At 38.5% G+C, this 27,174-nt stretch overlaps 1 protein-coding gene and 2 pseudogenes across 5 annotated transcripts in view; 1 reads left to right on the top strand and 2 right to left on the bottom strand.

The window, feature by feature from the left end:
• The window catches only part of FGD4 (FYVE, RhoGEF and PH domain containing 4), a 207,335-nt gene that overhangs the window by 125,555 nt on the left and 54,606 nt on the right, over window positions 1-27,174 (bottom strand). Inside the window, exon 1 of one of the 5 annotated variants that reach the window (XM_022577924.3) lies at window positions 11,646-21,894. The exons of the other annotated variants lie outside the window; for them this stretch is intronic. Within the exon in view, the coding sequence (XP_022433632.3) occupies window positions 11,646-11,655 (10 nt within the window). The 5' untranslated portion in view covers window positions 11,656-21,894. Of the gene's footprint in view, window positions 1-11,645; window positions 21,895-27,174 lie in introns of those variants that run through there. 5 annotated transcript variants of the gene reach the window in all.
• LOC111176897 (small nuclear ribonucleoprotein E pseudogene) lies at window positions 4,488-7,850 on the bottom strand (annotated as a pseudogene).
• Window positions 22,319-23,803, top strand: LOC149747976 (small ribosomal subunit protein eS12 pseudogene; annotated as a pseudogene).

Genomic DNA, 27,174 nt, shown 5'->3' with positions numbered 1-27,174 from the left:
GAAATAAAACTAAATGGAGAGAAATAATGCACTGCTAGATACAAAGATCCATTTTAAAGATGCCAATTCTTCTCAAATTACCAGATAGTCAGTCTTCTAGTAAATTTACATATATATATGTATATATGTGTGTGTGTATATATATATAGTTTTCCAGTAAAATTTCCAACATACTTTAGGAAATAAATTTAACAAAGTGACTCTGAAGTTTATGTGGATTAAAAAAATGAAAATACCAATGAAAATTCTATGAGAGGAGTAATAATGGGTAAAATAACTGTACCAAGTTTTTTAAACATGTTAAAAATACTATAAATATACAGCTATCTCCCAAATTTATAACTCCAGGACAAATCTCTTTCCCCGTGAATTGCAGATTCCTACATCTAACTACTTACTGAACATCTCTGCCTGATTAATGTTTAATAAATATCTCCAACATAACATCCCAAAACTCAACTCCCAATTTCTCACCCAAACCTGCTCCTCCTGAATCCTTCCTTGTTTTTGGAAACAGCAACTCCAACATTCCAATCACTCGAGCTGAAAGCCTGAGAGCCCATCTTTGACTTCTCTCTTTCACTGACATCTTCACATACAACCTGACAGCTCATGACATGGGCTATTTCTTCCAATACGGCCACTTCTAATATGGCCCCTCCACCACTTCCACCTGGTCTAGGCCATACCACCTCTCACCTGGATTCCTTAATAATTTCCTAATTAAACTCTCTGCTTCCACTTTGCCCTGTACAGGCTATAAAACCTAAGCAGATAATGAGAATTCTCTTCTCGAAACTGACTTTCCCCTTGCACTGAGGATGAAAGTTCCATTCTGTATGAGGGCTTAAAAAGCCCTTAATAGGGCTTCCCTGTTGGCCCAGTGGTTGAGAGTTCGCCTGCCGATGCAGGGGACACGGGTTCGTGCCCCAGTCCGGGAAGATCCCACATGCTGCGGAGCGGCTGGGCCCGTGAGCCATGGCCACTAAGCCTGCGCGTCCAGAGCCTGTGCTCCGCAACGGGAGAGGCCACAGCAGTGAGAGGCCCGCGTACCACAAAAAAAAAAAAAAAGCCCTTAATAACCTGCACCTCACCCCCATTAACTCACTTGATTCGTCTCCCACAACCCTCTCCTCCCTTCCGTGAGCTCTCCAGGCAGAGTCTGACATTGTCTCTTCTCAGCACCTTTTCAGTAACTTGGACAGTGACAGTGTTTACTACAGGCCAGAGTTCTCTGCACATATCTCCATTTACAAACCAATAGCCCCTCAAAGCCAGGGACGGTGCCAATCTGATCTTTGTGCTCCGGGTGTCAAGCAAAGGTCCTTATACACAGTGAGTACTTACTGAATCTGCTGAATGAATAACAGCTTGCTGAAGAATTTTTTATTCTAGGACAAATTTAGAGGCAACTTAAGAATCTAATAATAGATGAATGGTTATGCAAATAAGAATGTATTCAACTTGATAGAATATCATGCAGTTATTAAAAATATGGTCATGGACTTCCACGGTGGTCCAGTGGTTAAGACTCCGCCTTCCAGTGCAGGGGGAGTGGGTTTGATCCCTGGTCGAGGAATTAAGGTCCTACCTGCTACAGGGTGCAGCCAAAAATTTTTTTAAATAAAATTAAAATATGGTCACAAAGACTATATGGCATAAGGGAAATGTGAATGGTATAATATTAACAATGGGGACTTCCCTGGTGGTGCACTGGTTAAGAATCCACCTGCCAGTGCAGGGGACATGGGTTCGAGCCCTGGTTGGGGAAGATCCCACGTGCCGCGGAGCAACTAAGCCCGTGCGCCACAACTACTGAGCCTGTGCTCTAGAGCCCACGAGCCACAACTACTGAAGCCTGCGCACCTAGAGCCCGTGCTCCGCAACAAGAGAAGCCACCCCAATGAAAAGTCTGCGCACTGCAATGAAGAGTAGCCCCTGCTCACCGCAACTAGAGAAAGCCTGCACGCAGCCAACGAAGACCCAACGCAGCCAAAAATAAATAAATTTATAAAAAAAATAATAAATGTTCTATTTACTGAGTCCCTAGTATGTGCTAGGAACTATAATAAGCACTTTACAAATATTTTATTTAAACCTCACAGAGATTATGAAGTAGGTATTACTATCCTCATTTTTCAGTTATGGAAACAGGCTCAGAAACTAAGTTCTTTGCCCTACATCTCACTGCTGAGACTAGAACCTCATGTAAGACCAAAGCTTGGGTCTGATCATTAAGCCACACTACCTCCTGGAAGTGTAGGGGAAAAAAATACATAACTGAGTACTAACTATGAACAACTACATAAAAAAGAAAAGATTCTTAGGAAGAAAAGTCTAAGCCTCCGTATCTCAAAATTATAAGAGCAGCTGTGAGGAAGAAATATTGGTGATGTTTTCCTTTCTCTGTTTTCCGAAATTTTTAATGTCATAAATGATAATTTTCTAAAAATAATATTTATTGTTCCTACACATATTTTTCAATGTTCACCCCACTATGTTCTTGGGTGGATCTACTAACTATCAAGACAATAAAAAAAAACTAAAAAGGGGCTTCCCTGGTGGCGCAGTGGTTGAGAGTCCGCCTGCCGATGCAGGGGACACGGGTTCGTGCCCCGGTCCGGGAAGATCCCACATGCCGCGGAGCAGCTAGGCCCATGAGCCATGGCCGCTGAGCCTGTGCGTCCGGAGCCTGTGCTCCGCAACGGGAGAGGCCACAACAGTGAGAGGCCCGCGTACCGCGAAAAAAGAAAAAAAAACTAAAAAGAATCTGGCTTATAGTTTCTAGGAAATTGATTCTGTCAGAATTACTCAGAAAGAAAAAAAAGTCAGATCTAAGAAAGGCAAATAAGTAGTAGTGTCCTCTTTAGCTCCAGGTTCACCTCTGGCTGTTCTAACATTGTCTCCACAACAGCACCTCAAGCCACTCTGCTCAGAATCTAATAATAGGGTCCCCAAACTTAAGCTGTAGGACACGTGTCAAATAGCCAATAATCCCCATAAAGGTTCTCGAGATAAAAAGGTGTTGGAAGCAGAGACGCCTGATAATTTATCTTCTTCAAATACTGGGCAGTCTGCAGTGTTGCCTAGAACTTGTTATAAGTAGCCACTGTGCCAGCTGAGCAGTGATCAAATAACCTTGGGAGTATTGTTCTATCTCCCTTCACCATTGAATCTATACCTAGGCACATATTTTTGGAATGTTTTTAAGCCCTTAGCTTTTACAAAGCTCAATAATAGAAAGGCTCCCTAATTAGAAATTCAGAAACCTGGACTCTAGTCCCTGCTTAACCACTGGTATGATATGGCAAGCCATTGCCCTCTCTGGTCCTGTGCACTTCAGTCACAGAATGAGAGCACTAGGTTAGATCATCTTCAAAGATCTCTTCTATTCTAAACTAATGAGAATGAATGTTGGAGGAAGGAGGATCCCTCCTCATTCTTACTGGTTTCAGCAGAAAAGGAGAAAGGGGCTAGAGCAACAAGGACAAGAATAAATATTTATTTGTTTTCCAAAATGAAATGGCATACTAAAAATTTCTGGGTACAACCCTTAGGTGTAGTATGACTGAAAGGTCTGAGCAGGAGGTATTACTAAAGTACCAGGTGAGATGGCAATTGTACCCACAACAAAGATGCCCTGTGCAGGTGCACTTCGAGTAACATTACCACCAGCTCAGTTCTCACCACATTCTCTTTTTCTTGCTGAAACTCCTTCTTGACAAATAGTTCATATTATGAAGTGACTGGATATTGTTAGGGTTTTGTCTGTGAATATGAAACAGACTCAAGTTACCTATCCTAATTGGAGATAAATTTATCATGTAAGCCTAAGAAGCACCAGGTTAAACAACAGAGTTAACCAGTCACAGACACTGAAACACAAAATGCAACGTCTGAAAAAGGTGACATTTTCTTAGATATTTTCAGTGTGTACCAAGAATTTTGTATTTTTGCTTAACATTCTGTGTAAGAGTTTTTTTGACTGTTTTGCAATTAGTTCTATGAAGATGATTTAGAGCAAAAATATATTTGCAAGGTACGAAGTACCTGACAAGCAAAAGAAAACATTGAAATAAATGAAACTTCTCTGCCCAGTTTGCAAGGTGTTAACAACGATGGAGTAACAAATACCCTGGCGGTCCAGTGGTTAGGACTTCGCTCTTTCACTGCTGTGGCCTGGATTCAATCCCAGGTGGGGAACTAATATCCCTCAAGCCACATGGTGCGGCCAAAAACAAAAAACAAAACAAAAACAAAAAACAATGATGGAGTAAAAAGTCTACCCTGATTTGGTGGAAGCATTATTTTTTAAAGGAAACAATGTAAATATTTTAATAAAAACAATCCCACAGCATTTATTGTCATCTGGTAACAACATAAAGGTGAGCAAAACAATATGAATAAATGCTTCAGAACTACACTTCTAACAAAGGACACCTAAAAAAACTGTATTGCCTTCTCAACAATTTCTCACTTCATTGATCATTTCTAGTTGGAGACACTCTGGAGCAGAGTAATGTTACCTCCTTTTAGCATGATCCGACCCAGTTGTTTTCTTGACTTTGTTTTAGAATGAATCTCTTCTGCATCATCTAATACGAGGTTCATATACTCATCAAAACCAATGATACAGCCCTCTATTCGCATATTCACTTGCTCATAAAGCCACACCTGAATCTGAGATTTTGCAAGAATCTGAAGATGAGACTGACTGGCTGCACCATCACCTTCTGCACCTTCTGGCCCTGGCCCCAGTATGCCATGGTGGAAGCTCACAAAGACCACACTATCCCGCACACTACCTCAAAAAGCAACTTCCGGAATCAGAAGCATTTCTTTTTAATTGCCCATCATTCCTCTGATATGGTTAGCATATCAGAGAAGTACTTTCCTTTCCCAGCTACCACACTGCAAAGAAAACAAGTGTTGAAGATAAGTCTATGTCAGAGGGTCTCCAGCCCTTTTTCGTCAAAGTCCAACCATTGGGACTTGAACCCAGATCTACCAATGTCCCAGGGATATTTTTTTTATTAAAATCAGAAGGATAATATATCTTAGTCAAATGAGAATAATTGGATCGAATTCTTCACATCATGAGATCATTGCTATCTTCATTAGGGTAATAGTCCCTCTCTTTCCATATATTTAATGTTGACTCTAGAACAGAGGCTGGAGGAAAGTATACAAATATCTGGGTCCTAGTCTGTTGCCTTCCCCATTCTTCATTCTTATCCACATTCTTTTAAAAAGTGATGCATCTAAATCGGAATCTAGATGTTTTAATTCTTTTTTCTTTGTCTAAGAAACTTTCTGAAATATATGAAAGTGAAGACTCTCTTTGGGGAGTACATATATATAACATAATAAATATTTATGTTAATACATTAATTATATTAGTAACTATATTTTTACAAATATTTGTGACAAGTGGAAAAAGGATTAAGAACAAAGAATGTTCTATAAACAAGACTTATTGGGGATCTACAATTTGCAAAGTTCCAACCTAAACTTTACAGACAAAAAAAGGAGACACTGGTTCCTTTCTCTTGATGAGTTTTTAATATGTTCACACAACAAAGACTTTCACCTCTTTGAGAGGTGAGGGGTGGAAACGTGTTAACAACTGTTATAGATGTCTAGCACTAGGTAAGTGAAAAAGATATACCACACAAACATCACTCTGTAAAAATTATCAAAATATCAACATTATGAACCTTCTTTTTTATACTTTAGGTGCTGAGATCACGCCACAATGAAAATTATGTCAATCCCAGTTTTGTGCTCATAAAATCCAACGCTGAACAGTTAATCCCCACAACTCAAAAATTATCCTGAAGGACCAAAGCATACAAACATCTATTGCTGTAGATCAAAGCTACGCAAAAACTGTTTAGCATAAGTTCTACAGGGTCTCCTTTGGGAACGAAAGCAAATTCAGCAAAAACTGAATGATCAACTGAACTCTTACTGTTAAAACCTAGGGATTTATAGGCATGCCTCTGAGATAGTGCAGGTTTGGCTCCAGACCACCATAATAAAGCAAATATTGCAATAAAGCAAGTCACATGAATTTTTTGTTTCCCAATGTATATAAAAGTTACGGTTACACTATAGTGTAGTCTGTTAAGTGTGCAATAGCATTATGTCTTAAAGAAACAATGTACATACCTTAATTAAGAAATACTTTATTGCTAAAAACTGTTAACCATCATCTGGCAACGCAGGGCTGCCACAAACATTCAGTTTGTAAAAAATTCAATATCTGCAAAACTCAATAAAGTGAAGCACAAGAAAACAAGGTATGCCTGTATTTATGGTCTCTCATCTGATCTCATAAAATCAAGTCTTTCTAACCTAACTTTACCTTTTTATCCCAAATCCAACCCCAGAAAGAGGAAAGTAGTCTAGTTTTGTGGGCAAGGGTCCTTTGAGACTAGGACTAAGGTGTATCCAACTGTGAACATTTGAGGCTGTGTGTGTGGCAGAGATATGTATGCGGGATGAGTGGTGTGTGTGTATATATGAGGGTGCACAGGTGGGTGAGAAGGGTGTGTGTGCAGGGGGATTTGGGAAAGCTTCTTACTTTGCCTTATGAATTATATCTAAACACCCTGGATTTACTTTTGGGGTAACCAGAGGATAACCACTTGAATACAGGGCAAATCATGGTCAGTTAATGCTGCGAATACAGATTCCCAAACTCTGGGCAAGATAGGGTATACTTAAAAATTTCTTGCCCCACAACTTATCAGTGGGGAATGACTTCTCAGCTACAACTTCTGAGCTTTGAGGCTTTCATCTAAGAAACAGGTAGATTAATATTTGGTACCTCCCTCTCAAGAAGATCAGTTAGACCACATAGGTGAACCCCCTATGAATACCTAGAAAACTATATAGCTGTAAGAAGTTTTAAACATGTTTAAAGGGGCAGGGGGGAAGGGAGACACAACTGTCTACTCTGAGACAAGAATAGCAAAGGATGACTTCCTGTTACGGGAAAAAAAAAAACCTTAAGTCTCTTTCAAACCCCCCCTTCCCCCAAAACCCAAAATATCAATAAAACAAAAAAGTCCTTTCTTGGCTCCATTTATATTCTTGTCAAGCTATCTAATCGCATCGCTTTTCTTGTTGACAGTTCTCAAAAAGTGGGAGCTCCAAGGTCACTGCCTCCACTTTCTCACCAGTTAGTTGCTCCTTAGCCTACCAGTCTAACATGCACCTGATCCTACTCCCACCAAGGCCAGTGGGACATTGCAATCAGCAAACCCACAGGTCACCATTCAGGTTTTCGTTTTTTTGTTTTTTTTTTAATTTATGTATTTATTTTTGGCTGCGTTGGGTCTTCGTTGCTGCGTGTGGGCTTTCTCTAGTTGCGGCGAGCGGGGACTACTCCGTGGCGGTGCGCGGGCTTCTCACTGTGGTGGCTTCTTTTGTTGCAGAGCACGGGCTCTAGGCGCGTGGACTTCAGTAGTTGTGGCACGTGGACTCTAGAGCACAGGCTCAGTAGTTGTGCCACACGGGCTTAGTTGCTTCGTGGCATGTGGGATCTTCCCGGACCAGGGCTTGAACCCGTGTACCCTGCATTGGCAGGCGGATTCTTAACCACTGTGCCACCGGGGAAGTCCCACCATTCAGTTCTTGAACCCCTACACTTCTCTGGGAGCACCTGACAGTGCTGACCTCGTTCTCCTTCTTGACATTCTTTCCTCCTGGGCCGCCTCACAACCAACTCTCCTGGTTCCCTAGGACTCTCTCCAGTAACTCCTTTCTTCTTTGCTTTAATCAGCAACTCTTTCTCCACCTTCTCCCTCCTCCATACATCCAATCAATCAGGTCTGTTCAATAAATGTTCACTGAATAAACATTCATAAAACATCACCAGTAAATGTGTTTAGGTATTATACAGCAATTAGTTGGCCAAATATGAAGTTATTAGCTCAAACATGGAACCCCACTGACTGAATAAAAGCCTTTGATCTTTATAAACAAGAAAAAAAGCCAAATAATATCTTACTGAGTGTATGGTTGGAGGTGGGTAAAAGTAAAGACCTTCCCTTCCCTCATAAACTGAACAGTTGTGTAGGAATTTAAATACTTACTTCCCTGCCAAGTTCTCACTGCCAAACCTCATTCCTGCCTCAAGTCCCTTGCACTTGCAGTTCCCTCTGCCTAGAACGTTTCATCTAGATTTTCCTCTTGCTTCTGTAACACAATTCATGCAAATCTGCACTTCGATGCCACTGTCTCAGGTAGGTCTTTCCTTCCTCACAACCCCATCTGTCCGTTTCTATCGATCCTAGTACCTTGTTCTTTGTTATTTAATAGCACTTATCGCTGCCCAACTTTATATTAAATGTTTCTTTTTTACTCTTTTTACTTTCGGCTCCCACCCTATTTTTTAATGGACAAAAGCTTCGATTGGGAACCTCACAAAAGGTCTCCAATAAGCATATAAAAATCATTAATCAGAGATGTGCAAATTAAAATCACAAAATGATACCACTAGATACCTGCCACATGGCTAAAATTTTTTTAGACAAGCAAAGTATTGGCTAGGAAGGGGAACTAGAATATTCACACCCTAAAACCACTATGGAAAACCTTTAGGCAACGTCTCCTAAAGCTGAACATACGCATAACACAATAATTCCACTAAAAGATGTAATGTTCATAGAACCTTTCATTACATAATAATTGATGTTCATCAACAGCAAAATGGAAATAAAATACTATTCATACACACAAAAAATTGCTGTACAGTGTGTAATGGATAGGCTACAATCTTTGGGAACAGACGATGGTGGACTTGAATTCCAGTTCTGCTATTTACCATGTAATACTGAATATGTAGATATGGGTATATAACCTCATTGAGTCTGCTTTCTCCACCTGAAAAATATGGTCATATCAGCTATCTTACAAGATTATTCTAAGGATTCGAAATAATGTGCATATAACACCAAGCACTGTGTCTAATAGGTACTCAGTAAACAATAAGACTAGGATTTAGGAGATATAACTTATATCATTCAGTATCAATTACCAATACTTTTTATACATAAACTTTCTTCCTGTAAAATAAAGATGATGTTCCACCTGACCTGCCAAACATATCTGCAGCATTTCTGAGTTACCAACACAGTCATCATTGAAACTATACAAGAACCAGGTCATAGCATTTTATTATTCAGCTACTTTACGGACCCCATGTGCAACTGCAGCTGTTGGTCCTAATGCCAGAGGAGCAAATGAGTTGGAAAGATGAAAACAAATGTGCAGGAGAAATGCCAAGAAGTGTGTAAACGGCTGGACAGGAGTCCAATTGGTTCAGTGACAAAGCTGATCCTGAGAACACTGTGTGCACTGTATGCACGCTCCGAAGAAGCATACACAGGTTGGCATGCCTGAAAAACAATGGGGGCCAAAAAAACCCCCCCTTGAACTACTGTGGTTTTCAGCCTAATTCTGCGTCCCCTTTTGTCTTATAAATAACTCTATTTATACTTGTTATTAGAGAATAAAACCTACAGGTCCTATAATAAATCCTACTTTGACTTTTTTTAATGTAAAATATATATGTATACATATAATCTGGTGTTTAATAGCAACCAGATCCTAAATTTTAAAGTCACAATAAAAATTAGGAGAAATGACTATTTCTAAGTATAATACATGTTCAATAAAATTTTACTCATCATAATAAAGAAAAGTCGGATAGTAACTTATATTACCATCTAAACTAGTGAGGAGGATGCAGAGCAGGGCAAAGAAAAAATAAAACTCCTAAAATCCTGAAATCAAATTTTCCAATCCAAAATAATTACTTGAAGAATAAGACTCCAAACTTCCATATTTTGATTGTATATTCACATTACTCTAGCTATTTGTATTCTATTAAAATTTATCATCATGCCTATAAAGTTTTAAATGCAAGACACATTTAAGAATTTATAAGTAACTCAAAGTACTCTAAACTCAGTTCCATTCATTCCACAAGGTAGGTCAGTACTCCACGCTGGTGCAAGTCTGTGACATAGGGGCCTCTATACAATGGGAACGAAGAACAACAAGCTTTTTCTTTCTTTTGTGGCTGAATTATTGGGAAAATCTCAGGCCATTTCTAACCTAGTGAAACAAAGAAAAACTAAAGGCTTTGGCTAAAGTCTTGTGAATCTGTGTTTTCCCCAGCACCAGTATTTTCATAGCCCATGCTTTTATGCATAGATCTAGTTTTCCATTCACATGGGGGTTGTGGCATAGAAGAACCTGCCTTAGTTAGGGAAGTTCTCTTTCAATGTTCCTCAGTGATCACCTATCTGCAAATATTCTATAGAAACCACTCCAGTTTTTCTCTATGAAGAAAGCAATGTCATCTACATTTGAAAAATAGCTAGCACATGGGCTCCCTGCCACACAGAAGAAAAAGTTTTTAAAATGTGTGATTCGTAAGTTTAAACCAACATGGAACCTAACACGTTTGTTTAAAATCCTAATTCAATGTCTTTAAAATTCTAAGGTATAGCTATTATTAATATCTTAAATCAAGAATACAAACACAATGGGATTTTTCCTCCCCAAGGCACCTTGCAAAGACAGTCTTTAAAAAATGGTGGTGTTCTCTCGGTTATTTATAATCCAAAAACTTGAAAGATGTTAAATATCTAACAATGGAGGATATATTAACTAAATTAAAGTACTACTTTTTAACAGAATATCATACAGCTATTGAATTTTTACTAAGAAGTTTTGTAATGTGAAACATCTAATGTTATGTGGGAAGGGGAAAGCATGATTTTAAAAATCCATGTAAATTACGACCTCAGCTTTGCCAAACAACAGATACAAAGAGGAAAAACACATCAAAATGTTATCAGTAGTTACACCTAAATGTTTATTTTCTTCCTCCTTACTACAAATCAAAAATCTGTTTAAAAATGTTTTTCTGAACAAAACATTCATCTAACGTTGTTTTTCAGTTAAATAGAAAAAGACCATGAGAACATTAAAGCTACAACGCTAGGAGGATCTAGGCAAGTCAACTGACTTCAGAGTCCAATAAATCATATGTAATTTCAAGAAATCCTTAACCTTGTGTGTTACCAATGTACCTTGCTGATGTTTTAGAAGTAGAGGGAATCTTTCCCCAAATAACTGATGAATGAGAGAATATTAAGTGCACAAATAAGTTCTAAGAAACTTGAAGTGTAGCTTTTACATATTAGAAACAGAAGGAAGGAGGAGAAATAGAAACTAGAAACAGAAGGAATGAGGTTATAATAAAAAGGCTCAGCTAAGAAAAGTCAACAGCGATTGCACTTAAAGCACAGTTCACTTTCACTGCTCTCAGGGAACACTGCTATGCTATGAATCCTCAGGAAGAAATGCCATTATCTCAAGTAATCGTACTTGGGCCATGAAAATAAGAAAAAGTGTACCTTTGTGCTAAAATCACAGTATGAAACCATTCTAGACAAGAGCCAGGATAATTTTTCAATAATGATACAAATTACTTATAATTTAGTAGTAAACAAAGAGACAAATACCAGTTACTTCATCTACTCATATACTTTGCATACTCAAAAATTTCAAATGTTTTTAGCCTAAGATATTTCAAAAATGGAAACTGCAAAAACAATACTCACAGCCCCCCATAAAGGATTCCTTTCAAACAACATCCAGCAGTGCCTTTTATTCTTCTGATTAATCATACTTATTTCCTGCTTGTGGAGGAATTCGTTGGATATACAACTTGTAGGTACAATCTATAGGCATTCTGTATTTAGACACCAAACACGCACACATCTTCTGTTCAACATGGTGAAGAACCAACTAAGGGGAAGTGCACAGCTATGTTTCATAACTCCTCTTCTAGCACTGATGCAGCCTCAAAGAACTACGCAAGTAACGAATTTCAAAATTCCACGAAGGTATTTCAAAATGTGGTGAGAGAACTCTAGAATACTGTGGTAAAATGGGAAGGATGGGGCCAACTACCTGTGATTTTATTGTAGTTAGAGTCTTTAAATTTATAACAAACTATCCTTTAAAACTAGGTCATAAAGAGTCTTAGCATATTTTTTCATGGTCATAAGAAAGTCATAAGAAATGCTGAATAGCAAAACCAAGGTCCCCCCAAGCAAAGGGACCTTGTTTCCTTCCCAGGTTACTAGCCAATTCCAAATGACTTCTTCATTTAAAAAAAAAAAATCAGGATTTTAAAGGAGAGGCACCAATGAGCAAACTTTCCATCCCTGCCATGCTTGTAAGAGAAAATTACTAATTAAAGTCAATGTTTTAGATAATGTATCACATAACATAGACTTCTTAAAACATCTAAGGTTTATCACCACATGGATTTAACATTTACATAATAACCCAAATTCTAATTTCCCTTTCATGTGATATTTAGATGGTGTAGTCAGAATCAAACTATAATATCTAGACGCAGTACAACTTTGCAACAGCACTTCTTCAAATTATTCTGTTTCTGAAAGAATAACAAACTGAAAATAGTGTATTACCTTAAAGTACTTGAGGACATTTTGACAGGTAGAATAAAATAAACATTAATGTAGCTTATGAACCAAGAAGTGGAAACATGGAGAAAACTACTTGGAGAAACACATGCTAAAATCACAAAGCCTTAGAAATTTAGAAATCCTCCCTTTGTATGGATAAGAAAACTGAGGCCAGGAGTGTTAAGGTAGGATAGATACGGACATACTGATATTAGGGAGACAAAATATATACATTTCAGATATTCTGATAGATTTTTTTCAGTTCAATTTCCATAGCATTATATTTCTAAATTAGCTCTTTCTTAAACGTGCTGTCATCCAGTATACTACTTTCACAGGGTGGTGGTCTTGAGAGCTACTAACTGGCCTGTAACAATCACTTACTATCAATGAATATTGTTATTATAAGCTTTGAAAGCTTATCTCTATGAAATGAAAGGTATAGTAATGAGACATGGCATGTTCATACAGTGTGAGGTATCCAACCGAGGGCTAATGCTTTCCAAGCTTCACCAACCCAAGCCAGCATCCCCACCCAGATCAGCTGAGGGCTGAGAGTGTCCTCTGCAGAGTCAGGGTAGGTTTTGCACAGGAAGTGTTGGTGTATGTGCTCAGGCATGAGTGATGAAGTCAAATGAGGACGTCAGCATTTTTGTTTCCTTCTCTCTAGTTCAGAGAAATACAGCAGGAAACTTCAAACTGACCACATGCCAGTGAACGACTGGCTGAAACTGGAACTGTTCTGCTCTGCTACAGTGTACCAGGGCTGGAAGGATCCAAATAAGTATGTTGGCTCTGGTTCTTGACCTCTTTTTCAATGGTTTAGCAGTTTAGCAGGCAAAGAAAAAGAAAATTCATATGGAACATTTTCTGATAATTTGACATTGTACATTGTAGATTTTTAATATGTCTTTATAATTAAGTAAACCCTTTCTTTTTTATTTTTATTTTTTTTGCGGTACGCGGGCCTCTCCCTGTTGTGGCCTCTCCCGTTGCAGAGCGCAGGCTCAGCGGCCATGGCTCATGGGCCCAGCCGCTCTGCGGCATGTGGGATCTTCCCAGACCGGGGCACGAACCCATGTCCCCTGCAACAGCAGGTGGACTCTCAACCACTGCGCCACCAGGGAAGCCCCTAAGTAAACCCTTTCACTGTTCATTCAGATATTATGTGAATATAGCTGTAGAAACATGTTACAGGTATTGCACTGAAATAAAATTTCATAAATGTGTCCTTTTATTTGTCTTAGTTTTCTGCTTATACTTTGGTCTGCTAGACTTTACAAAAACAGATTTATCCCTCTTGGCTTTAAATCAAGTGATTTTGATCCATTTAGCCACACATTAAGAACAGCTTTAGGAACCACAATATCAACCAATTTGTTATAAAGCCAAAATTAGTACTCCCCCAAGAAAACCATTATTATGTGGCTAAAAATAAATCTTCATAAAAGAGTAAACAAAGCTATTTGTTTGCTCCTAACACCACCATCATTCCATTCCATGTCTTGATAAAATTAATATTATCATCAGTAATTACAGCTCTGTATTATTATATACCCTTCTCATAACAACCCTAACAAAAAGGCATTAATTAGTCCCACTGTATAGATGGTAAAACTGAGAACTAAAGTTAAATAACTTAGACAGTAACTGGCAGAGCTGCAATTCAAACCCTGGACTTTTTAACTTCAAAACCTGATATCTAAAATGCAAACTGCCTGCCATTCTCCAAAAGTTTTCCCAAAATTACTAACCTGTGAAAGGATAAGAAAAACTTTTACCCTATGTCTGAGTTTTCTTGACTTTAACCCCCAAACTCAAATACTAAAACTGTTCATGCCTGCTAAAACAAACTTCCTCTTTCTACTTCATGTGACTCTTGCCATAAGTAAGTTCCTCAAAACTTTGTATTTAATCTACTTGTAAGTGAAGAGTTTTATACATAGCCTAAAACATTAGAATAATTTTAGAATAACTTATCCTATAGTCCACCAGAGCAATAGTCAGTTTTATCTTAATTTGCTTATTAGTTATGAGAATGAGAAGAGTCACTTCCCTCAGGGTCACTTTGAACCAGAAATAGAATTCTGGTTTAAGGTCTGGTCGCTAAACCATGCTTCCTCTGCAATAGTAAGCTACCATTGGTAAACTGGTCACTAAGAAACAGAAAATAACAAAAAATATGGGATGTTTAAAGTATTTTTCCTGCTGATACCTCTTTCCCCTACCTGTCCACCCCTTCTATTTTGCCCATTGCCTATATATTCTATATTGTGATTATGGAAAGAAAGTGCAACTGCCTTGGCAGATAAGGAAAAAAACCTATTCCTATTTCAAACATGAAGCAAATGTTTCATTCCCTTTTCTTATTAAAATATGGGATATAGCCTCAAAAATCATGGTAGCTTTTAAATGCATCACATTAAATCCATTTTTTTTCTATTTAAATTTTGCTGGTACATACTAATGTCTTTTGATTTATAAATTTAAGATAGTTCACTAAGAAATGTGTAGGTGCCCACATGTATGGCAAATGGCATTACTGATTTGTCTAAAGCATTTGTGCCAATTGAACTTTCTGTGTTGATGGAAATGTTCTATATTTGTGCTATAGTATAACGTAGCCACATGAGCATTTGAAACATGACTTGTGTGATCAAGGAACTAAAATTTTATTTTAGTTAATTTTAATTTTAAAAGCAACTTGGGGCTAGTGGACCACACATGGCTAAGTCTGGGTATATGTATATATATTTTGAATAAAATATATAAAGTACATAAGTGTATTTTGAAATAATTATTGACTCATAGGAAACTGCAAAAATACTACAGAGGCCCAGTTTCCCCTAATCATTATGTCATATTATATAACCATAAATACAATACCAAAACCAAGAAACTGACATTTGTACAATGTGTATGTTTAGTTCTATGCCATTTTATCACTTGAATAGACTTGTGTAACCTCTGCCACAATCAAGATACTGAACAATTCCATCATCATGAAGAGCTCCCTCATGCCACCCCTTTCTAGTCATACCCAACACCCTTCTCCTCACCGTCCCTAACCCCTGGCAGCCACTAATCTGTTCTCCACATCATGCTGTCATTTACAGAATGCTTTGTAAGTGGAATCATACAGTATGTGACTTTTTGAGATTGGCTTTTTTCACTCAACCTAATGCCCTTGAGATCCATTCAAGTTCTTGTATGCATCAATAGTGTGTTCCTTTTTATTGGTGTGTTGAATTCCATAATGTGGATGTTCCACAGTTTAGCCATTCATGTTAATGAACATGAGTTTGTTCACAACTTCGGGCTATTACAAATAAAACTGCCATGAACATTTTGCACAGGTTTTAGTGTGGATCTAAGTTTTCATTTCCCTGGGATAAATGCTCCAAAGTGCAAATGCTAGATTATATGATGAGTGTCCACATGTGCTTATTTTCATTTGTCATCTGTATATCTTTTCTTGGTGAAATGTGTCTTCATGTTGTTTGCCCATTTTCTAATTAGACTGTTTGAGTTGTTTCTGTTGAGTTTTTTTTGTTTGTTCGTTTTGTTTTGTTTTTGCGGTATGCGGGCCTCTCACTGTTGTGGCCTCTCCCGTTGCGGAGCACAGGCTCCGGACGTGCAGGCTCAGCGGCCATGGCTCACGGGCCCAGCCACTCTGCGGCATGTGGGATCTTCCCGGACCGGGGCACGAACCCGTGTCCCCTGCACCGGCAGGCGGACTCTCAACCACTGCGCCACCAGGGAAGCCCTCTGTTGAGTTTTGACAGTTCTTTATATATTTTAGATAGGAGTCCTTTGTCAAATATAGGGTTTCCAAATATTTTTCTAGTCTATAGCCTTTCTTTTCACCCTTTTAACAGGCTAAAGTTTTAAATTTTGATGAATTTTTTCTTTGGCTGCATTGGGTCTTCGTTGCTGCGCGCAGGCTTTCTCTAGTTGTGGCAAGCGGGGACTACATTTCGTTGCAGCACACGGACTTCTCACTGCGGTGGCTTCTTCTCTTGTTGTGGAGCGCAGGCTTCAGTAGTCGCGGCAGGCAGGCCCTAGAGCGCACGGGCTTCAGTAGTTGAGGCGCACAAGCTCTAGGGCACGTGGGCTTCAGTATTTGCACTGCATGGGCTCAGTAGCTGTGGCGCGTGGGCTAAGCAGTTGTGGCTCGAGGGCTCTAGAGTGCAGGCTCACTAGTTGTGACACATGGGCTCAGCTGCTCCGCAGCATGTGCAATCTTCCCAGACCAGGGTTCGAACCTGAGTCCCCTGCGTTGGCAGGCGGATTCTTAACCACTGTGCCACCAGAGAAGTCCCTTGATGAAATTTTATTTATCAGTCTTTTCTTTTATATTCATGCTTTTGGTCACATGGCTAATAACTTCTTTTTTAATTTTTTACTGGAGTATAATTGATTTACAATGTTGTTAGTTTCAGGTGTACAGCAAAGTGAATCAGTTATACATATACATATATCCACTTTTTAAATTTTTTTAATTTTTTTTAATTTTTATTTTTTGCAGTACGTGGGACTCTCACGGTTGTGGCCTCTCCCTTTGCGGGGCACAGGCTCCGGACGTGCAGGCTCAGAGGCCATGGCTCACGGGCCCAGCCGCTCTGCGGCATGTGGGATCTTCCTGGGCCGGGACACGAACCCGTGTCCCCTGCATCGGCAGGCAGACTCTCAACCACTGCGCCACCAGGGAAGCCCTCCACTCTTTTTTTAGATTCTTTTCCCATATAGGCCATTACTGAGTATTGAGTAGAATTCCCTGTGCTATACAGTAGGTTCTCATTACTTATCTATTTTATATGTAATAGTGTGTATACGTCAATCCCAATCTCCCAGTTTATCCCTCCCGCCTTATTCCCCAGTAACCATAAGTTTGTTTTCTACATCTGTGACTCTACTTCTGTTTTTTTAACTTTTTATTTTATGTTGGAGTATAGTTGATTAAAAATGTTGTGATAGTTTGAGGTGTACAGCAAAGTGATTCGGTTATACATATACATGTATCCTTTTTCAAATTCTTTTCCCATTTAGGTTGTTCATAGTTCCTGTACTATACAGTAGGTCCTTGTTCGTTATCCATTTTTATTTTCTTTTAATTTTATTTAATTTTGGTCATGCCACACGGCATGTGGTATCTTAGTTCCCTGACCAGGTACCGAACCTATGCCCCCTGCTATGGAAGTGTGGAGTCTTAACCACTGGACCACCAGGGAAGTCCCGGTTATCCATTTTAAATATAGCAGTGTGTACATGTCAGTCCCAAACTCCCTATCAATCCCTTCCCCCCTGGTAACCATAAGTTCATTCATGAGTCTGTTTCTGTTTTGTAAATAAGTTCATTTGTACCCTTTTTAAAAATTCCACATATAAGTGATATTATATTTGTCTTTCTGTGTCTGACTTACTTCACTCAGTATGACAATCTCTAGGTCCATCCATGTTGCTGCAAACGGCATTATTTTGTTCTTTTTTATGGCTGAGTAATATTCCATTGTATATATGCACCATACTTTCTTTATCCATTCCTCTGTTGATGGATATTTAGGTTGTTTCCATGTCCTGGCTATTGTAAATAGTGCTGCAATGAACATTGGGGTACACGTATCTTTTCAAATTATGGTTTTTTCTGGGTATATATGGCTAATAACTTTTTGCCAAGCCCTAAGTCCTAAAGATTTTCTCCTATGCTGTCTTTTAAAAGTTTTGCAGTTTTATGTTTTACTTTTTTTTTTTTTAAGATTTAACTTTTTTTTTTTTTCTTTTTTTTGCGGTACGCAGGCCTCTTACTGTTGTGGCCTCTCCCGTTGCGGAGCACAGGCTCCAGACGCACAGGCTCAGTGGCCATGGCTCACGGGCCCGGCCGCTCCACGTCATGTGGGATCTTCCCAGACCGGGGCATGAACCCGTGTCCCCAGCATCGGCAGGCGGACTCTCAACCACTGCGCCACCAGGGAAGCCCTATGTTTTACATTTAAATTGATAACCTATTTTGAGTTAATTTATGGATATATTCTAAGGTTTAGGGTTTTGGGGTTTGCTTTTTTTTTTTTGGTCTATAGATATCCAATTGCTCTAGCACCATTTGTTGAAGAGACAAACTGTATTAGTCTTGCAGCTTTGTCAAAAATCAGCTGGCTCTACCTGTGTGAGGCTACTTCTAAGTTCTCTATTCTGTTGCATTTATCTATTCGTCTATCCCTCTGGCAATACCATAGTCTTGATTGCTGTAGCCACATGTCTTAAAACTGGATAGAGTGATTCTCCCAACATTGTTCTTCTTTCTCAAAACTGTTTTAGCTATTCTAGTTACTCTGTCTTTCTATGTAAATTTTAGAATAATCTTATCCACACCTATAAAAATTTTCCTAGAATTTTGATAAGAATTGTGTTAAACCTTTATATTAATTGGGGAGATCATCTTTACTATATTGAGAGTTTTCTAATCCATGAACACAGTATGTCTCTCCATTTATTTAAATCTTTGATTTCATTTATCAGCACTTTATATATTTCATGGGTATATTTTTTAAAAGCAACCCAAATGAAGAACTAGAAATAGCTTGTAAATGCTACCAAAATAAAAAGTGGTAGTTCAAACAAGTTCTGGGAGTCAAAATTATCTTGGTTAACTAGAGTTAAAAATCAAGAATACCACAAGCACAACAAATATACCCATTGGGGCAAATAAGCAGATTTTGTTGAAAGACTGGCTTTATATAATTTACAAAGAAATGAAAGGGCACCATAGGGCATTGTGCAATTAAAACAATAAACAAGGCAGATTAAAGGTATAAAACAGATAAAGTATCCTCCAATTACATGCAGCACTGTCTTCCTCCCTTTTTTGATTATATTAATTCTATGTATCAAACCTGTGCATTACTTATGCAACAACAGAAGAGAAGGGCTCTAAATCACATAATTTCAAAGGTCCCTTCCAAGCCCTACATTAAATTATTTTACGAATTATATTTTTAAAGAGTTCATGGTTAAAAAGGTTTTATGAATTTTGCTGCTTAGGTATCTATGGAGGGCAGGTCAAGTGGAAAAATAATTCTGTTGAATGTAAATATATGTAACTATTTGGACAATTTACTAAAGCTATGGGGAAAAGCGGGATATGAGAAAATCTGAAGGGGATTAAAATTAGTTAGTCCAGAAATGAGTATTCTATGAAAATACCTGGAAGGTAATCAGGAACTACCCAAGGGAAATAAAGGACAATTTTTAAATACATACAAAAATACATTCTTAACAACTGGAGTTCAAAATAGTGAGACTACAGTAGGCTGTATAAACCCTGAAATAAGTAAGATCCTATTTAATGACTAGTGAAGTACAGTTGTGAAGACAGCAACCCCTCCCACCCCCCACCAACATTCTACAGGTGTCTAATCCAAGCCTTCAGAAAACCATGCCAAGCTTTCAAATCTGACTGGGAAGGAAGAATTTGAAGACTGGAGAGTAAGAAGCAAATAACAGTGACCATTTCCTATTCACCTAAGTGTCCCCAGAATGCTTTACTAGTTCTCACACTCACACTAATTGCTTGATGGACTGATGAGTACCTAAGACACCCCAAAACATGTGGAACTTTAATTTGTAAAGAAACAGAAGATGATATTTTCTGACAACGAAGAGCACAGGCATCATTTTCCAAACTGTTGGTAATGATATCATGCCAGGGAAGTTTGACGCTGAAGAGTATCAAGAAGAAGCTAGGGGCTTCCCTGGTGACCCAGTGGTTAAGAATCCACCTGCCAATGCAGGGGACACGGGTTTGAGCCCTGGGCTGGGAAGATCCCACGTGCCGCAGAGCAACTGAGCCCGTGTGCCACAACTACTGAGCCTGCACACTAGAGCCCGCGAGCCACAACTACTAAGCCCACGTGCTGCAACTACTGAAGCCCGCGCACCTAGAGCCCATGCTCCACAACAAGAGAAGCCACAGCAATAAGAAGCCTGTGCACCGCAATGAAGAGTAGCGCCCGCTTGCCACAACTAGAGAAAACCCGCACGCAGCAAAGAAGACGCAATGCAGCCAAAAATAAATAAATTAAAATAAATAAATTTTAAAAAGAAAAAATGAATGGTGGACCTTCTGGGCTGGAAAAAAAATTTTTTTTAAAAAAAGAAGAAGCTAGAAGGATCCCTCATACAGAATCATAAATACATGTATAATAATCATCTCATCCACACCACCCATTATCTCATTCCTGAATATATCATTGCACCAGACTTCATAGGGTAGTAGGAGAATAAAGAAGAAAAACATAAAAAGAAGAACGAAGGAGAGACAGAAAGAGGAAGCAAATTATTAGTCACACTTGACAACTACTGTAGAAGAGTAAAACTAAAAGCAAGTGAGGGAAACCAATGTTGCCCCAAACATTTTTATAAACAATCAAATTAAAGAAAACATGCTCAAATTATTTCAATATTTAACAACTTATCAGTGCTATCAAGATAACATATAACGAAACCCAAAAGCATGAAATCAAAGCTAAAAAAGGAACTAAAGTTAAAGGTCAAAGATTTAATACCAGATTATATGAATTTTAAAGCTACAAGATGTATTTAAACTCTTTTGAATCACTATTGTAATAGAGCATTAATTTGATTTTAAGAGCTTCAAATTGGATAGCAAAAAATTTACTAATGTAAGTGCTTAACAAATTCAGGAAGTCATTTACTAGCCTGTATGACCTTACCTAATAGATGATTTGGGTGAATAAGCAAAAGCTTGGGCAACCATCGTCTGTTTTGTCCTCTCTTGCCAATCTGGAAAGAGCTGCACACAAAAGTTCCAAATGATAGAAAACCTTGGGATCCTTTCATCCCATTATTCACCCTCTGCTTTACCACAATCACTTCAACAAAGCATCCAGAGTCCCCCTTTCATTGCACACAACTCTTAAACAGCATTTTGTCCCTATTTCAAGAAGGGGAATCTTTGGAAGGGGACTATTTCTCTACATGTGGTAACACAGAAGGCAACCTTTACTAAAAATAAACAGGTCAGTGTTAAGACCAAATAAGATACATAAGTGCATTCAGACATCCCTGTTGCATACAAATCTTGATACCAGAGGTGCTTAAGAGTAAATAAATAAATAAATATTGGCTACCCAATGCTTAGTGCAGTGCCTGGCACAGAGTTCATAATTAATAAACATTTGTTAAATGGAAAAAAAAAGTATTATTCTGATGAGAAGGAATTTTTTTTTAAACATCATTATTGGAGTATAATTGCTTTACAATGGTGTGTTAGTTTCTGCTGTATAACAAAGTGAATAAGCTATATGTATACATATATCCCCATATCCCCTCCCTCTTGCGTCTCCCTCCCACCCTCCCTATCTCACCCCTCTAGGTGATCACAAAGCACCAAGCTGATCTCCCTGTGGATGAGAAGGAATTTAAAAATTAATTCTACCCCCCAAAAATGACTTTTGTCCACCAGTAAAATATAACATATAAAATTTTCACAGATATTGAAATGCTCTTTACATATAAAAGTTTTCTTTTAACCTTCTTCCAGAGCTCACGACTTTACTTCAAATAATAAACAATTATTTTTCACCATCTCATAACTTGAGCTAAGAGTGCCTTTTCAATACTGTCAAAAAAAAAAAAACCCCTAACAGAGTAGAGTGGATTCATGACAGCCACATATTCTCTGTCACTACTCCCACCAAGAGGTGGGGTCTATTTTGCCACCTCCTTGATTCTGGATTGGGCCTATGACTGTCCAAAGGAAAAAGGGCAAAAATGACATTGTGCCAATCCTGGGCTAAATCTTTAAGAGGCCTGGCAACTTCTACCTCCTTCTTTTTGGAGTCCAACTGCCATGCTGTGAGCAGGTCCAAACAGCCACATGAAATGAGAAAAACCCACATGGAAAAGAAGAAATACCCAGCTGACAGCACCTACTTGCCAGGCATGAAAATGAGCTATCTTGAAAATAAATCCTACAGCCCTAATCAAGTTGTCTCAGCTGACAGCACACAGACTGTGAGATACAGTGAGCTGTCCTTATCAAACCCTACCAAATCCCAAAATTGTGAGCAAAAACACCATTGTTGTTTTAAGCCACTAAATTTGGAGGTGATTTGTTATGCAGCAATAGATAACTGAAACAAAATTTGGTACCAAAAGTGGGGTTCTGCTGCAACAAAAACCTAAAATATGTACTGGCTTTGGATCCACGTGGTGGGTGGAAGCTGGAAGAGTTTTGAGGAGATTGCTAATAAAGATTTGAAAAAGTGAAGAAATGTTATCAGTGCCTGAAGAAAAGGGACCCAAGTTATGTACTGTGAGAACAATTACCAAACCATTGCATGCAGTGATGTGGAAGGTGGAAATGGTACCTAATGAACTCAATGATCTAAGGAAAATTCAAGGAAGAAAGTTGAAAGTATCAACTGATTCATTTTAACTGCCTATATAGTGAGATGAACTAAAAAAGGCACTGTTTGGTTCTTTTTCAAACAGAATTTAGAGGAAATATAAAGGGGTCAGATTTGACCGGTTCAAAAATAAAACCATTGCTCATTTCAGCATCTTAGCAAAAAATAAGCTCAAAGTAAGAAATGGCTCCAGGTAGCTCTTTCCCTGCTGTGGCAGAGTCCCGCGGAGGTGGAAGCTCGGGTGCATTCAGGATTCAGTTCCACCCGTAAGCCACTGCCATAGCCACCACCATAGCTGAAAAAAGCACTGCTGCCAGAGGTATAATGGATGTTAATACTGCTCTGCAAGAGGTGCTGTAAGACCGCCCTCATCCACGATGGCCTAGCATGTGGAATTCGTGAAGCTGCCAAAGCCTTAGACAAGCTCCAAGCCCATCTTTGTGTGTTTGAATCCAACTGTGATGAGCCTATGTAAGTCAAGTTGGTGGAGGCCCTTTGCGCTGAGCACCAAATCAACCTGATTAAGGTTGATGACAACAAGAAACTAGGGGAATGAGTAGGTCTCTGTAAAATTGACAGGGAAAACCCCGTAAAGTGGTTGGTTGTGTGGTGGTTAGGGACTATGGCAAACAGTCTCAGGCCAAGGATGTCATCGAGGAGTACTTCATATGCAAGAAATGATTAAATAAAAAAAACGGGCTCTTGGGACTTTCCTGGTGGTCCAGTGGTAAAGGATCTGCCTTACAATGCAGGGCACATGGGTTCGATCCCTGGTCACGGAACTAAGATCCCACATGCTGCGGCGCAACTGAGCCAGCGCACCACAACTACTGAGCTCGCAAGGCTCAACTATAGAACCCGTGTACCGCAACAAAAGATCCCGTATGCCTCAACGAAGATTCCGTGTTCCACAACACCAATGCAGCCAAAAAGACCCGATTCAGCCAAAAATATAAAAATAAAATAAATAATCTTAAAAAAAAACACAACTGGGCTCTTGTGGAAGGGAGGGAGGGAGGAATGGCTCAGGGCAAAGATCAAATCCTGCATTGCCAGTAAAATGTGGCCTTGAGGATGTGGCTGTAGAACCCTTTGTTGACCCCTCATAAAGATTTTAGGTTCCTCATAGACTTTTTCCTTTAGACCAGTGGTTCCAAAATTTTGTGTACACACTTCTAGGTACTCATGTCCTTGTAGAGTCCCTTCCCACATTGACTCTGGGCTAAGCCTATTACTGCTTAGACGATTAGAATAGGGTAGAAATGATGCAGTACCAGTTCTGGGCCCAGACCTTATTTGGTTGGGCAGCATCTATTTTTTCCATTTTGGAACCCAGACACCTCAGGTGACCTAAGCAGCCACTGGGTCCTAGCTGAGCTCCTATCCAAACCTCAGAGGACCACAGCCTTTCTAGCAACCAGCTGACAGGACATGAAAACAGAACTGCCTGGTCAACCCACTGAACCACAAAATAACAAACTGCTGCTTTAAGCTACTAATAAGTTTTGGAGCGGTTTATTACACTACAATAAAGAACCAAAACACAGGTCCCTTTTACTGGTGTTTTAAACTTCACTTCTCTCTAGTCATGATAGACTAGATAATTATGAAGAAATGTAACCGAAACTTTTTGTTCTAAAAATTTAATGTCCGGCATGGATAGATCTAGAGATTATCATACTAAGTGAAATAAGCCAGACAAAGACAAATATCATATGGTATCATTTATATGAAGAATCTAAAAAAAAAGAAAAAGATACAAGTGAACTTATATACAAAACAGAAATAGACCCACAGACATAGAAAAAAAACTTATGGTTACCAAAGGAGAAAGGGGGGAGATGATAAATTAGGAGTTTGGGATTAACATATGCACACTACTATATATAAAATAGATAACCAACAAGGACTTACTATATGGCACAGGGAACTATACTCAGTATTTTGTAATAACCTATAAGGGAAATGAATCTGAAAAAGAACATATATATATATATGTGTATATATATATATGTATAACTGAATCACTTCGCTGTACACCTTAAAATAACACATTGTAAATCAACTATATTTCAATTTAAAATATATATATATTATACCTAGGATCAATTTAACCATCATTTAAGCAAATGAAACATACCTTCTAAGTCTCAGGAAACTTTTTTTAGAGGCTATCTTACAGACAGATCTTAGAGTCTAAGCCACTAATAATAACAAAAACTTAATAGCTTCCATTTTCAGTAGAAAACAATAAGCACCTACACAGGCCATCAGGGAGGACTGACCAGGGAAGGAGATCTTAGCAAGGCATACCAGGGGTACAGACAAAACTGAGGAAGGCCCTGTGTATCAGATAAATTCACAATAGGAATTTGGAAGTCAGCAGGGGATACACAGACACCAAACAATCTGTGGTAACAGCCAGGGAATCCTCAAGGCACAGTCACAAGAGTGAAGATGGCAGGTCTTCCAAAGCCTGTTGTTATGGCAACCAGCAAAGATTTTTAACATCAGAAACTCCAATAAGAATTTGTAAGCTCTGCTTTCTCTTGTGTTGATGCAGTTGCTACCCGTCTGCTTAGCTCCTTTGGATTTAAAGAGCCCTAAATGTCTGAGCCATCACCCCTCTTTCAGTCCATCCTATGGATGACCATGATGGCATATAGGGAGGCTGGAGGCTTTCTGCATCTTGAGAATAGGGACAATAATAGTAAATCCCTCATAACATGGTAGCATTATTCTTCTAATTTTCACAGAACAGTGCTTAGAAGAGTTCTAGGCACATAGTAAACTCTCAATATGTTACACTATCAACAAATTACATTTGGTAAATTTGTTCAATTACAAGTGCATCTGCCCTAAAAACAGTAACTTTCAAAGAAAAAAAATTAAAAGAACATCAACTCATAAGCCTATTAATAGGGAACTGGTTTAAACAAATTGTAGTACAGCTATAAAGTGAAACACTATGCTGCTGCCTTAAAAGAGATAATAAATAAAATAAAGGAAGAGGATTTTAAAAGATTTGATGTGGGAAATTTCTAATATAAGTGAAAAACCAAGTTGAAAAAAACATATAATTCCACTTTTAAAGTAAGTATATACTGTTGTATATGCATAGAAAAGAACCTGTTAGAAGCCACCAGACTAAACAGACACCACAATCTGGGTGGGAATTCCACTTTCTACATAATATACCACTATAACATTTGTTGCTGTTGCTGTCTTTTAACAGTAAGAACAAATGACTCTTATAATCAGAAAAACATTAATGTAAAGGCACACAGATCCTTCTTAAAACAAAGCATGCTTTTACCTGAATTTGTCCACAAGTTTTCAGTGCTCATTCTTATTCAGCACACAAGCAGCTCAGGTCTGTTTTTAGAACAGTGTCAGAAGCTGCTATATGAGCTGTTTCCTGTACTGGGCAGCTATTTTTAATTAATGAACATTTTGTTGTTAAGAGTTCACTGGAAAAATAGAAACACCACCATTGCTGCAAGTTAAACTAAAGAAAGGCTTATTCTCTAAAATAAAATGAAAGGTTTAAGTTATAAAAAAAGTATTCCACTTTAAAAAGTATTAAGGTATATAGTATTTAGTATTAAATATTTCCACTATGATATTGAGATAAATTAGTTTCATTTAAAAATTCCTGAAGGAGATCTAATTCTATTTACTTAGTTTCTCCTAAAAAATAATACAGCATTCTTTATATAGTGGGGACTCAAATGTGAGCTGTGGAAAAATCAGAGGTAAGAGAAAAGAGGATGAATACAGAAATAGAATAAGATTTCTTTCAAGCAAAATATTTATTAAGCAACAATGTGCAAAATGCTGCCCTATACTGACTAGAGAAAGTAAAATTGTGGTTACTCTGTCAGTATGAACAGCAACAAAATCACCCTGTCCATTTTATTATTTTCTCCCAAGGTTTATATGAGATAATATGGCTCAAAAGATAGCTGCTATGTAAACAAATAATATTTTTCATCTATTCAGTTGTTCAACCCATGGGTCACATAGCACCACAAGGAGTCCTCTGGAGAACCAGCAGCAGTGAGAGTTGGTGAGAATTCAAATAGCTGGGTAGCAGAACAAGAATTCCCAGGTCCCACCCAAGCCATCCTCCCATAGAATGAAGATGGGATTTTCCTGTAAACCTAAGAGAAGGTTCTAAGAAGGCCTCACTGCACTGGGTATGATTATGTGCAGTCCAGTCACAA

Source organism: Delphinapterus leucas, chromosome 11, assembly GCF_059928025.1.
Source record: "Delphinapterus leucas isolate spDelLeu-1000000601 "Yukka" chromosome 11, BTC_Dleu_Yukka2, whole genome shotgun sequence".
NCBI classification, from domain to species: Eukaryota; Metazoa; Chordata; class Mammalia; order Artiodactyla; family Monodontidae; genus Delphinapterus; species Delphinapterus leucas.
Note: the sequence above shows the minus strand (reverse complement) of the source record. Positions and strands in the feature narration are given on the sequence as shown.